The sequence below is a fragment of the Mustelus asterias genome, chromosome 28, assembly GCF_964213995.1.
Source record: "Mustelus asterias chromosome 28, sMusAst1.hap1.1, whole genome shotgun sequence".
NCBI classification, from domain to species: domain Eukaryota; kingdom Metazoa; phylum Chordata; class Chondrichthyes; order Carcharhiniformes; family Triakidae; genus Mustelus; species Mustelus asterias.
Window position 1 is genome coordinate 27776295 of NC_135828.1, and position 15116 is coordinate 27791410.

Genomic DNA, 15116 nt, shown 5'->3' on the forward strand with positions numbered 1-15116 from the left:
GATGAGACTATGGTAAACTAGGAGTGAAAGACCATGTACTCAGGGTAAACACAGTAAGAAGTTTAACAACACCAGGCTAAAGTCCAACAGGTTTATTTGGTAGCAAAAGCCACACAAGCTTTCGGAGCTCCAAGCCCCTTCTTCAGGTGAGTGGGAATTCTGTTCACAAACAGGGCATATAAAGACACAGATTCAATTTACCAATTTATCAGACTCAATTGAGTCTGTGTCTTTATATGCCCTGTTTGTGAACAGAATTCCCACTCACCTGAAGAAGGGGCTTGGAGCTCCGAAAGCTTGTGTGGCCTTTGCTACCAAATAAACCTGTTGGACTTTAACCTGGTGTTGTTAAACTTCTTACTGTGTTTACCCCAGTCCAACGCCGGCATCTCCACATCATGTACTCAGGGTGGCAGACAGGGCTTTTCATAATATATGTGTAAGAGCCTGGCGAGCTCAGTCAGTAGAGCGTGAGACTCTTAACCTCAGGGTCATGGGTTCAAGCCCCACATTGGTCGCTGGTGTTTTGGGGAGTTGTGTCAGTTGGCTGGACGGCTGGTTAGTGATGCAGAGTGACACCAACAGCGTGGGTTCGATTCCCGTACCGGCTGAGGTTATTCATGAAGGCCCTGCCTTCTCAACCTTACCCCTCACCTGAGGTGTAGTGCCCTCAGCTAAAATCTTTACCAGTCAGCTCTCCCCCTCGAAGGGGAGAGCAGCCAATGGTCATTTGGAACTATGGCAACTTTACCTTATTTATTGGGTTACGAAGGAGGCAGAATCACGCTGTGGCTTCTCTAGGTTGTTTTGCAGAATTCTTGTGGCATTGAATGGAAAGTATCTCCAAAATGCCTGTGGCATTGCTCATGCGGAGCTGGGCAATGCACTGTTTTCAGTTTTATAATGCATTAAGTATTGTTATTTTATGATCATATTCTGTTGATTATATCTCCTGAGGGACCCTGATTATGATATTTCCACAACAGAACCCTCAATATTCACAGGAGACAGGCAGGGGTGTAGAGTGCTTCTTGTAGCTGGGGCAGGGATGAGGGGGGCTGCTGCTGCCAGAGGCCAGACCATTCTGTAGAATTTAACAGCATGGCCTCTGTCCAGCAGCCAGCCAAATTCTTTCTCTGTTGGGTGTAAATACGTTAATGTAGTTGGGAGAGAACCTGGCATTGCGAGCGAGAGATCAGACAATAGGAGCAACCACTAATCATGACTGTGATTGCAGAGGAGAGGGAACTGGATCCTCGAAAGACCAGGGGAAGCACTTGTGCCTCCTTCTGGCTGACTAGGAGTGCTGCTAAAGCGCTGATCTTCCGGAGCCACCCACTTTCACCTCCATCTCACTGTCAGGCTTCCTGAGCTGTGAGAAGCTCGGCACGGGCGGCACTATGGTGCATGGTTAGCACTGCTGCCTCACAGCACCAGGGACCTGGGTTCAATTCCCGGCTAGGGGTCACTGTCTGTGTGGAGTTTGCACATCCTCCCCGTGTCTGCGTGGGTTTCTTCCGGGTGCTCCAGTTTTCTTCCGCAGTCCAAAGATGTGCAGGTTAGGTGGATTGGCCGTGCTAAATTGCCCCTTAGTGTCAGGGGGATTAACAGAGTAAATATGTGGGGTTACGAGGATAGGGCCTGGGTGGGATTGTTGGCGATGCAGACTCGATGGGCCAAATGGCCTCCTTCTGAACTGTAGGAATTCTATGATTTGCCACCCTCCAATCTGTAGGAACTGCTTCAAAGGCAATAGAATTTTTGGAAAATGACCACCCAGTGCATCCAATATTTCCAAGGCCACTTCCTTTAATAATCTGGGATGTAGATAATTATTCCCTGGTGATTTGTCAGCCTTTAACCCCATTAATTTCCCCAGCACCATTTTCTGACTAATACTGATTTCCTTCAATCCCACCATCTCCTTGATTCCCGAATATTTCTGGGAGGTTATTTCTTACTCTCTTGTAAAGACTGGGCCATCGTGTTCAATTTTTCTGCCATTTTTTTGTTCCCCATTCTAATTTCCCCAGTTTCTGACTGTAAGACATTTACTAATCTTTCTCTCTCATATTTATTCATAGATGCTTTTATGGTCAGTTTCTACGTTCCCTGCAATTTTACTCTCACTCTATTTTCCCCCTTTTGATCAATCTTTTTGTCCTCTTTTGCTGAAATTCTCCAAATCCTCATGCTTCCTGGTTTTTCTGACAATGTTATAGTCTCTTCTTTGGATTTAATGTTATCCCTCATTTCTTTTGTAAGCCATGGTTGAAGCACCTTTCCTCTTATTTTTGTGCCAGGCAGGAATGAATAATTGTTGTAATTCATGCACAAGTTCTTTAAATATTGCCTATCAGCCTTCTAGCCCTTTTGTAAGGTTCCCCAATCTATCCTCGCCAATTCGTGCCTCCTACCCTCATCGTTCCATATATTTAGACTCAGTTCCCTAGTTTCAGATTTGACGACTTCACACTCAATCTTAATGAAGAATTCTGTCATATTATGATTGGTCTTCCCCAAGGGACCCCCCCCACAACAAGATTGTTCGTTAATCTTTTATCATGGTACAATACCCACTCTGGTTGGTCCCTCAAGGTACTGGTCAAAAAACCCACCGTGTACACTCTCGAGGAACTTCTTCATCACTATCCAATTGCTAGTTTGGTTTGTCCTATCTATGTGTAAGTTAAAGTCACCCATGATTACCTTTACGACACGCATCTCTGCTTTCTTGTTTAATACCTTCCCTTATATCTCCATTACTCTTTGGGGGCCCAGAGACAACCTCCAACGATGTTTTCTGCCTCTTGGTCTTTCTTATCTCCACTTGGCTGTGCTCATTCAAGGAACACAAAAGGTTAGTGTGCTGGTGCAGCAAGCAATTATGAAGGCAAATGGCATGATGGCCTTTATTGCAGTGGGGTTGGAGTCCAAGAATAAAAAAGTCCTGTTTCAATTGTACAGGGTTTTGGTAAGACCCCACCTGGACAGCAATGTGCAGTTTTGGACTCTATACTTAAAGAAGGATATACTTGCATTGGAGAGTCCAGTGAACGTTCACTAAATTGGTCCCTGAAATGATGGGGTTGCCCTAGGATCAGAGGCAGAGTAAATTGGGCTTATATTCTCTTGAGTTTAGAATTCTCTTGAGAATGAGAGGCGACCGGATTGAAACCTACACAACTCTGAAGGGGCTTGATAACGTGGTCTCAGAGATTGTTTCCACTGGTCAGGAGTCTGAAACACAGGAGCACAGTTTCTCATAGAATTCTTACAGTGCAGAAGAAGGCCATTCGGCCCATCAAGTCTGCACTGACCACAATCCCACCCAGGCCCTACTCCCTCAACTCCACATATTTACCCTGCAAATCTCGCTGACACTAAGGGTTAATTTAGCGTGGCCAATCAACCTAACCCGCACATCTTTGGGAGGAAACCGGAGCACCCGGCGGAAACCCACGCAGACATGTGGAGAACGTGCAAACTCCGCACAGACAATGCCCTGAGGCTGGAATTGAACCCGGGTCACTGGCGATGTGAGACAGCAGTGCTAACCACTGTGCCCCCTTTTCAGGATAAGCGTCTGATCATTTAGGACAGAATTGAGAAGAAATCTCTCCACTCAAGTATTCTGAATCTTTGGATTCCCAGCTTGGGTCACTGTCTGTGTGGAGTTTGCACATTCTCCCCATGTCTGCATGGGTTTCCTTCGGGTGCTTCAGTTTCCTCCCACAGTTCAAAGATGTGCGGGTTAGGTGGTATTATGGGGACTAGCCAGGGTAAATGCATGGGTTTATGGGGATAGGGGTCCCACCCAGGGGTGGGATTGTGGTCAGTGCAGACTCGATGGGCCAAATGGCCTCCTTCTGCACTGTAGGCTTCTATGATTCTATGATTATTTTTCTAATCTGTCTTCTGCTGTAATCTGTAAAAGGCGCTTTTCTCCTTCTTCAGCCTGTCTTTAATCCTTTTCATAGATCATAGAAACCCTACAGTGCAGAAAGAGGCCATCTGGCCCATCGAGTCTGCACCAACCACAATCCCACCCAGGCCCTACCCCCATATCCCGACACATTTACCCGCTAATCCTTCTAACCTACGCATCTCAGGACACTAAGGGGCAATTTTAGCATGGCCAATCAACCTAACCCGCACATCTTTGGACTGTGGGAGGAAACCGGAGCACCCGGAGGAAACCCACGCAAACTTCACACAGACAGTAACCCAAGCCGGGAATCGAACCCAGATCTCTGGAGCTGTGAGGTATGCTAACCACTGCCACCGTGCCGCCCCAGAAAGAGACCATTCGGCCCATCGAGTCTGCATCAACCACAATCCCACCCAGGCCCTATCCACATAACACCATGCATTTACCTTAACTAGTCCCCCTGACACTAAGGGACAATTTAACATGGCCAATCCACTTAACCCGCACATCTTTGGACTGTGGGAGGAAACCGGAGCACCCGGAGGAAACATTAGTGAACCAGATGGGTTTTTACAACAATCGACAATGGTTTCAATGTTACCATAAAGCGTTTAATTCCAGATTTGTATTGAATTCAAATTTCATCATCTGTCACTGCCTCCCCAGTAATTTAAATAGAAGTACCGGCCTAGGGATATCTGAATTGATTTTTTTCAATCTTTTATACAGTCTGTTAAAGTCCATGATATATTCTTCTATGGAATGACTATCTGTTTCCCCAAATCTATCCGATCCTTATCATGTCTCAATCTTCATCACTACCTAACAGACATCGTACAATAAGTAAAGTCAGAAGTAAAGTATTTTGTGAGAAGTGACAACTTTAAGGCCATACCTAGTTTTCTCTTTGATAAATCGTAATCCATGCCCAGATATCAATGTCAATCTTCTACTCATCATATCAGTCAGACTCTGAGAATATCAGAGGTAATTATACTCCAATAATTCACATTTACTTTCTGCCACCATCCACAATGACCGCAAGGATTTTAGTTTTATAGCCAAAAAACTTTCCAATCTTCCCATTTCGGCAACCATCCTCTCCGACCATGTTCCAATCCATGAAGCCAAACAATGAAGAATGTAACTGTTTGCACAATTTTATAAGCTTTTATTTACAGAGATGCACATTACAAACATGTACCTCCTAACCCAAGTACCAAAGTTTCATTAAGTTCTTATTTACAGGTGCACAAGTGAATCTCCAGCTAACTGCCCACCACCTGCATGCATTAAATGCACAATTCTTGTACGATGGATAAGAATTTCCCATTAACCAATTTGCATTGCCTCTGTCCAGTTATATTACAATTTTCTAGTGAATCTCCAGCTAATTGCCCACCACCTGCATGCATTAAACGCACAATTCTTGTACGATGGATAAGAATTTCCCATTAATCAATTTGCATTGCCCAGTTATATTACAATTTTCTAAGTGCCTGTTCATGTCACTAAGAGAGTGCAGCATTTTCTCACTGATAGTATAACTAGCTTATAGTTCCCTGTTTTCTGTCTCCCGCTTTTCTTCAATAGTCTTGTTACATTTACAACTTTCCAGTCTACAAGATCCATGCGGAATCCAAGGAATAATTGAAGATCAAAGCTACATTTGTGATCTCTGTCGCCCCTTTTTTTTAAACCCTATTTTGTCAAGTGATCAGGTCCAAAGATCACTTGCTGTAGTGGCATTTGAATTCGCCATTTCCAGTTTGTTACCCTAGTGCTATAAAGTGCTGCATTATTGCAACACCCAAAGCTGCTGAATCCCGTCAGGTTACTTTCCATACCCTGGTCTTGCTGAAGCTATTACTACCCCACAGTAGCAATATAGCTTTATGTTGATCAGTGCAATATTGTGGCATTATGGAACAAGGTCAGCTGGTTGTGCTTGAGCTGCATGCAGCACTCAGAGTGAAGCACTGCCAATACCACAACACCAGTACATTAGGAACTTCACAGTAAAGTAAAGTTTATTTATTAATCACAAGTAAGGCTTACATTAACACCGCAATGAAGTTACTGTGAAATTCCCCTAGTCACCACACTCCGGCGCCTGTTCGGGTCAATGCACCTAACCAGCACATCTTTCTGTGGGAGGAAACCGGAGCATCCTGGGGAAACCCATGCACAGTAAGGAGTCTAACAACACCAGGTTAAAGTCCAACCGGTTTATTTGGTAGCAAATGCCACTAGCTTTCAGAGCGCTGCTCCTTTGTCAGATGGAGTGGAAATCTGACGAAGGAGCAGCGCTCCGAAAGCTAGTGGCATTTGCTAACAAATAAACCTGTTGGACTTTAACCTGGTGTTGTTAGACTCCTTACTGTGTTTACCCCAGTCCAACGCCGGCATTTCCACATCATGAAACCCATGCAGGCATGGGGAGAACGTGCAAACTCTTGTGACAGTGACCCAAGCCGGGAATCGAACCCGGGTCCCTGGCGCTTTGAGGCAGTAGTGCAAACCAGTGCTGCCCCTACACCGGGTGTAGTAAAACATGTAGTATTTCATGTAATCATTATTAAAATTTGGAGGATGTTTCTGAGTAAAAGTCCTGTAGTTAAAATGTTTCATCTCTTCAGGTAAGATTGATAAAACATTTTTAATGCAAGATTTCTAATGTTGATTGCAACTCCCACCATGGATTTGTGCCTTTAAGATCCAGATTTTAAAAAAATAATTTTGACAGTAAGACTGTCAGTAACAAAAACATCGGATTTTTAAAATTCATTCGTGGGACATGGGCGTCGCTGGCTGTTTGGCATCTGTTGCCCATCCCTAGTCACCCTTGAATTGCGTGGCATGCTAGGCCATTTCAGAGGACAGTTGAGAGTCAACCACATTGCTGTGGCTCTGGAGTCACATGTAGGCCAGACCGGGTAAGGACGGCAGATTTCCTTCCCTAAAGGACATTAGTGAACCAGATGGGTTTTCCCGATAATCGACAATGGTTTCATGGTCATCAGTCGATTCTTAATTCCAGATTTTTTTTATTGAATTCAAATTTCACCATCTGCCGTGGTGGGATTCGAACCCAGGTCCTCAGAACATTCGCTGAGTTTCTGGATTAATAGTCGAGCGATAATACCACTAGACCATCACCTCCCCCTAATAGACCATTCAGCCTCTCAAATTTATCCCGTAAGTCAGTTAACTCACGGTTGATCTCAACTCCATTACCCACCTTCCAAATCCCACACGTAATAAAAATCTTATCGATCTTGGTGTCAAAAATTTGTGGGCACTCAGTACCCGTATCCTTTTTCAGGCAGTGAGTTCCACAATGCTTCGAAAAATGTGACAAGTGTTTCCTGATTCTAATTTCAAGATTATGTCTCTTTCTCTTGGATTCCCAGTGCAGAGGACGCTGTTCCTCTATACTTATCCAACAAATCCATCATCATTTTAAATGTTTTAATCAGATCCTTCTATGGTTCAGAGAATAAGTTTTTTAAAAGTTTATTTATTAATGTCACAAGCAGGCTTACATTAACACTGCAATGAAGTTACTGTGAAAATCCCCTAGTCACCACACTTCGGCATATGTTTGTGTACACTGAGGGAGAATTTAGTATTGGCCAATGCACCTAACCTTTTGGACTGTGGGAGGAAACAAGAGCACCCTGAAGAAACCAATGCAGACACGGGGAAAACGTGCAGACTCTGCACAGGCAGTGACCCAAGCCGGGAGTCGAACCCTGGTCCCTGGCGCTGTGAGGCAGCAGTGTTAACCACTGTGCCACCGTGCCGCCCTATACAAGTTATGTTTATGCAACTTGACCTCATAATTTTTCTTTTACATATAAAACAGCTAAAACAAGGTAAAGTATATACCATCTGATTCTGAAAACACAAACTGCATTTACTATGTAATAGCCAGTCTGTCATTTGTACAGTGAATATATGAAATAGGAGAGCCAGACACAGGCAAGATTGAGAAGATACTTCACTAGTGGTGACAAATGGCAGAGTCTCAAAGTAGGTCCTTATATTTTGTAACATATTATAAACATTTGAAGCATTTATTTATTTGTTTTACTGTCTAGAACTCAAAAATCAGCGATAAGCAGTGGCAACTTCTGGATGGACTGTACAATGTAAGTTTGGAGGGAGATTCTTAATTTTAAAAATTCTCAACTTAAAGAAAACATTTTGGCAATGTAATTGCTTGTTGTTTCAAAGTGGGATAAGTTTGATATTGAGCTGCAGTACTGTTACAGTTGACCAGTCCATGGACAGTCACGCAGCACATAGATTACAGGTATACCGCTTTGGATACTGTTGGGGGGATGGCCTATCGAGGGAAAACAACAGCAGCAGCCAGTGCAGTGGCACCACGGCTGGCTCTGTTGTTCAGCCGGGAGGGTCAAAGTGCAGAAGAGCGATAGTCATTGGGGACTCCATAGTCAGGGGCACAGATAGGCACTTCTATGGTCGTGAAAGAGATTCCAGGATGGTGTGTTGCCTCCCTAGTGCCAGGGTCCGGTATGTCATTGAACGGCTGCAGGGCATCCTGAAGGGGGGGGGTGGGGGGGAATAAGGCAGAGGTCATGGTACATGTTGATACCAATGACATGGGTAGAAAGAGGGATGACGTCTTGCACCAAGAATTCAGGGAGTTAGGCAATAGACTAAGGAGCAGGACCTTTCAGGTTATAATATCTGGATTACTCCCAGTGCCACGAGCTAGTGAGTACAGAAATAGGAGAATAGCACAGATGAATGTGTGGCTTAAGAGTTGGTGCAGGAGGGAGGGTTTTAGATTCGTGGAGTACTGGGACCGTTTTTGGGGAAGGTGGGACCTGTACAGGCGGGACAGTCTACATCTGAACCAGAGCGGGACTAACAACCTTGCTGGTGGGTTTGCTCGTGCTGTTGGAAAGAGTTTAAACTCGTTTGGCAGGGAGAGGGGACCTAGACTATTAGCAGAATAGGGACACAGTATAACAGAAAAGCAATCAGATTCAAGGGAATACAGCTGGAGTAAGTTTCAAGGGAGTGAGACAAGGCTGGAGGGCCTCTACTTTAATGATGTGGAGATGCCGGCGTTGGACTGGGGTAAACACAGTAAGAAGTCTCACAACACCAGGTTAAAGTCCAACAGGTTTATTTGGTAGCACAAGCCACTAGCTTTCGGAGCGCTGCTCCTTCATCAGGTGAGTGGGAGTTCTGTTCACAAACAGGGCATATAAAGGCACAAACTCAATTTACAAACTAATGGCTGGACTGCGAGTCTTTACAGGTAATCAAGTCTTCAAGTCTTATAGAGTTTAGGAATAAAAAGGGACAGCTACGTTGCTAGGTGTTTATTATAGACCCCCAGACAGTCAGCAGGAAATTGAAGAGCAAATATGTGTGCAATTCGCAGAGGGGCGCAAAAATAATAAGAGGGTATTTATATTAGGTAATTTCAACTTTCCCAACATTAATTGGGATAGCCATCATGTTAAGGGCTTAGATGGAGTAGAGTTCTTAAAATGTGTACAGGAAAACTTCTTTGGTCAATATGTAAAGGATCTATCAAGGGAGGGAGCTGAGCTGGACCTAATTCTGGGGAATGAAGTCGGACAGGTGCTTGATGTGTTGGTGGGGGAGCATTTTGGTGATAGCGACCACAACATGGTTCAATTCAAATTTGTTATGGACAAAGAAATTGACAAGTTGCAGAAAAAGGTTTTGGGTTGGGGGAGAGTAGATTTTAACAAAATCAGGCAGGATCTGGCCACGATAGACTGGAATGAGTTACTTGTGGGGAAATCTACAGAGGAGCAGTGGAGGGTGTTCAAAGATGAAATGGGGAGGGTACAGGCCCAACATGTTCCCTCTACGGTAATAGGAAGGTGTAACAAGCCCGGAGAACTATGGATGACCAGAGACACTCAGGATACAATGAGAAGGAAAAGAGAGGCTTTTATCAAGTATAAGGAAAGTAAGTCTGCGGAGGCATTAGTGGAGTACAGAAAGTGCAGGATAGAGCTTAAGAAATCAATTAGGAAAGTAAAGAGGGGATATGAGCAAGCTCTGGCTGGTAAAAGTAGGGAAAATCCTAAGATATCCTACAAGTATATCAATGGGAAGAGGATAACCAGGGAAAGAGTAGGGCCCATAGGGACCAAGTGGGCAATCTGCGGGTGGAGCCAGAGGACATTGGTAGGGTGTTGAATGAATATTTCACATCTGTCTTCACCCATGAGAATGAGGAGGTAATTATGGAACTTGGGGAGAGAGACTGTGAGGCTGTAGAGAAAATTATCAGAAGGGGTATTGGAGGGATTGATGGGCTTAAAAGTGGACAAATCTCCAGGTCCGGATGAATTGTGTCCCAGGCTGTTGTGGGAGGTAAGGGAGGAAATTGCAGGGGCTCTGACCCAAATTTTTAATTCCTCCCTGGCCACCGGAGAGATGCCAGAGGACTGGAGAACAGCTAATATTGTCCCACTATTTAAGAAAGGTTGTCGAGACAAGCCAGGGAACTACAGACCATGTCTGTGGTTGGGAAATTACTGGAAAAGATTCTGAAGGAAAGAACCCCTCTCCATTTGGAGAGGCAAGGTTTGATCAGGGATAGCATGGTTTTGTCAGAGGGAGGTCATGCCTAACACATTTGATTGAATTTTTTGAGCATGTAACCAAGTGTGTGGATGAGGGTAGTGCGGTTGATGTAGTTTACATAGATTTCAGCAAAGCCTTTGACAAAGTCCCACATGGGAGACTTATTAAGAAGGCTAATGCATGTGGGATACAGGGTGATCTGACAAGATGGATTCATAATTGGCTTAGCGGTAGGAGACAGAGGGTGGTGACAGACGCCTGTTTTAGTGACTGGAGGCCAGTGACCAATGGCGTATCTCAGGGATCCGTGGTGGGCCCCCTATTTATATAAATGACATAGATGACTATGTGGGAGTAAGATTAGTCAATTTGCCGATGACACAAAGATTGGCCGGGTGGTTAACAGTGAGGTTGAGTGTCTTGGGCTACAGGAAGATATAGACGAGATGGTCAAATGGGTGGATAAGTGGCAGATGGAATTTAACCCTGAAAAGTGTGAGGTGATGCACTTTGGAAGGAGTAATTTGACAAGGAAGTATACTATGAAAGGTCTAAGACTGGGAAGTTCCGAAGAACAAAGAGACCTTGGCGTGTTTGTCCATAGATCTCTGAAGGCAGAAAGGCAGGTTAATAGGGTGGTGAAAAAGGCAGATGGCGCACTCGCGTTTATCAATCGGGGTATAGATTACAAAAGCAGAGAGGTCATGATGGAGTTGTATAGAACTTTGGTGAGGCCACAGCTGGAGCACTGTGTGCAGTTCTGGTTGCCACATTATAGGAAGGACGTGAACGCACTGGAGGGGGTGCAGAGGAGATTCACCAGGATGCTGCCTGGGATGGAGCGTTTAAGATATGAAGAGAGGTTGGATAGGCTTGGGTTGTTTTCTTTGGTGCAGAGAAGACTGAGGGGTGACCTGATTGAGGTGTTCAAGATTATGAGGGGCACGGACAAGGTGGACAGGGAGCAGCTGTTCCCCTTAGTTGAAGGGTCAGTTATGAGAGGACACAAGTTAAAAGTGAAGGGTGGGAGGTTTAGGGGGGGATTTGAGGAAAAACCTTTTTACTCAGAGTCTGGAATGCACTGCCTGGGAGGGTGATGGAGGCGGGATGCCTCACATCTTTAAAAAGTACCTGGATGAGCACTTGGCACGTCATAGCATTCAAGGCTATGGGCCAAGTGCTGGCAAGTGGGATTAGGTGGGCAGGTCCGGGCCTTTCATGCGTCGGTGCAGACTTTATGGGCCGAAGGGCCTTTTCTGCACTGTAGTCATCTGTGAGTCTGGATTACCGGACATGTGCTGTTTGGGTTTGCGTTATTGGCAATGTAGGACGATTGAAACAGTGAGAGTTTCGGTTTTGTGTGTGGGCAGAGGATGTTGGCGGGTACTTTGAGGATGTGACAGATGCATTTTAAATGTGTTTTAAACTTGATTACAGGGATCAGGATGAGAGGCCTATTCTGCGACCACGTTCAAGCACCATCTCTTCAAACCGTTTTCATGCAAACCAACAGCTGGAACACAGTGTTTCCTCTCTATCCTATCCAGTCCATTCTGCAAGACGGCGCAATCCCCCTCGGACACTCCACCCAATACATTCGACTTTATCCCACTCCGGAACTCCAGTTGGACCCATTGACAAAGTGGTGCAGGGAATACGGCTGTAAGTGTGAAATGGAAACATGAAATGTAGCAAAGTACAGAAATGGAAAACATTCGGGAGCGCAACTGGCATTTCCCAAAATTAATGGCTTCGATTGGCTGCTCCGCCATAGATGTCTACATTTTCCTCGATGTTTTCCCACATTACGTGCCTTCACTCCTTTTCATTTCACACGTTGACTACCCGCAGCATAAAGTAGTTCTGCCGATACTGTGTATGTTCCCTCTTAGAGCCCTGTTCTCTGGTACTAGAGTTTGTGACCATCTCCTACGTAGTGAGTGTGTGTCTGGTGTGACACTGGGATATCGGTCAGTGTTTAGTGTCTGGTGTGACAACACACTCACTGGGTCAGAATTCTCCGGTTGCGCACGTCCCATCACTGCTGCCGGTGAAAACAGGGAATCTGGTCTTCAGCCAAGTCTCCGTTCGCTGCAGCAGGACCGGAGAATCCCAGCCACGCGCAGCGTCAACGAATCCACCTCCTGTTCTCTTAAGGATATTGAATATTTATGTTTACTAATCTGTCTCTGTCCTCGGATCACTCCCAGTTCCCTTCTAGTTCATACTTACTACTCCTTTAGCATTGCAAATGCTGCTATTGTGTTACCTACATGAATGCAAATCATTTATGTATATTGATTCTAAAACTAATCTCTGGGGCTCATCACTACTCACATCTCTTCAGACTGAAAAGCAACAACATTTTATCAGAAGCCTCCCAAATGGCACTTTATTGGACATGAGCTTTATTACATTTTCTTTGGAGTTCATCCAAAAGCCTGCTGACCACTTCCTCACTCGTACTAAATCCTGTGCACCCATCATCCCTGTTCTCATTACATTGCCTCCCAGTCCAATAACCCCTCAAATTAAAAAAGTGTTTAAATCCTTCCATAACACCTTTTTTTCATTGTTTAATGGGACATGGCGTGCTGGCAAGGCCAGCATTTTATTGCCCATCCCTAGATGTCTAATTTATCTCTCAGTGTCAGTATGTCCTGTAGAACCCCATTAAAACAAGTGCTGTGTTTTTGTTGAGCGAACTGCTTTTCCACAGTGTGGTTTTGTTGTCCTGCTGGTGCTTGGAATATATAGAGTAGCTTGACAAGAATTAATGTCACAGACATTACACAGTCTGTAAAATATACATATAAGATCAGTGCTAAATATAACACAATACATTCAACTAATACATATTCCTAAGTAATGAAGGTTAAAGGAACCATAGAAACATAGAAAAACTAGAGCACAAACAGGCCCTTCGGCCCCACAAGTTGTGCCGAACATATCCCTACCTTCTAGGCCTACCTATAACCCTCCATCCTATTAAGTCCCATGTACTCATCCAGGAGTCTCTTAAAAGACCCTATTGAGTTTGCCTCCACCACCACTGACGGCAGCCGATTCCACTTGCCCACCACCCTCTGTGTGATAAACTTCCCCCTAACATTTCCCCTGTACCTACCCCCCAGCACCTTAAACCTGTGTCCTCTCGTAACAGCCATTTCCACCCTGGGAAAAAGCCTCCGAAAGTCCACCCAATCTATGCCTCTCAACATCTTATACACCTCTATTGGGTCTCCTCTCATCCTACGTCTCTCCAAGGAGAAAAGACCGAGCTCCCTCAGCCTATCCTCATAAGGCATGTCACTCAATCCAGGCCACATCCTTGTAAATCTCCTCTGCACCCTTTCAATCATTTCCACATCCTTCCTGTAATGAGGCGACCAGAACTGAGCACAGTACTCAGATACAGTTACAAAAGCTAATCACAGAACTTAATTCTAAACTTACAAAATCAAACACACACTGGAATAAAATGACTTATTCTTTTAAACATCTCAAGATAAACTGCACTAATTCCATGCACAGGCTGAATGTTTTAACACTTGCTTTTCTTTGCACAGCTTTGATTTAGGGAATGATCTTTAGGGATTTAGGGGCGGCACCATGGCACAGTGGTTAGCACTGCTGCCTCACAGCGCCAGGGACCCGGGTTCGATTCCCGGCTTGGGTCACTGTCTGTGTGGAGTTTGCACGTTCTCTGTGTCTGCGTGGGTTTCCTCCGGGAGCTCCGGTTTCCTCCCACATTCTGAAAGACGTGCTGGTTAGGGTGCATTGTCTGTTAAAAGGTGGCGCTTTTTTTTCTGTGCTTGGAGAAAGTTTTTAAAAATGTAAGTACATCCAAATGTTTCATTTTTTTATCGGAAGGCCAAGCACCAGGGTTACCAAGGCAACAGGCTTTTGAATTTTTTTGAATTCAGCCAATAAAATTTGAATCAGGCACTTAAATACCAAAAACCTATTAAATTTAAATTTGATGGTTTTGGCAATCGAGGACCAATCATATTGTGGGAGATATTGGCATAAGGAAGGAGGCAGTGCAACAGAGGAAGAGAGCATCTGCCACAGCTCACAGCTATTAGCTCAAAGCCTCATCTCGATAGCGAAGGTATGAAAGAAGACAGAAGCTCAAGACGGGAGTATCAACAGAGAAGGCCCAGAATATTCCGGAAGACACAAAACCTGGTTGTAATTTAGAGAGTGACTAAAATGCTATTTTTTTTGTTAATAGAATCCCTACAGGAATAATAAGTGGGATTTGTATTTATCTGAACAGCATTCCATTTGAATCTTGTTTTATTCGTTTTCTTAATAGTTTAGTTAACTAGTTCACTGTTAGATAAATAAATTGTTACTTGTTGACTTTAGAGAGTGTGTTGCTGGTGTTGGACTGGGGTAAGCACAGTAAGAAGTCTCACAACACCAGGTTAAAGTCCAACAGGTTTATTTAGTAGCACAAGCCACCAGCTTTCAGAGCAGTGCTGTGAAAGCTAGTGGCTTGTGCTACCAAATAAACCTGTTGGACTTTAACCTGGTGTTGTGAGACTTCTTACTGTGTCTAGAGAGTGTA

The 15116-nt window shown here is 44.5% G+C and overlaps 1 protein-coding gene across 1 annotated transcript in view; it reads left to right on the forward strand.

Annotated features, from left to right (window-relative positions):
• Window positions 1–15116, forward strand: part of fam149b1 (family with sequence similarity 149 member B1) — a 128795-nt gene that overhangs the window by 60425 nt on the left and 53254 nt on the right. Inside the window, exons 10-11 of the mRNA XM_078199769.1 lie at window positions 8035–8085; window positions 11978–12202. Of these exons, the coding sequence (XP_078055895.1) occupies window positions 8035–8085; window positions 11978–12202 (276 nt within the window). The remainder of the gene's footprint in view (window positions 1–8034; window positions 8086–11977; window positions 12203–15116) is intronic.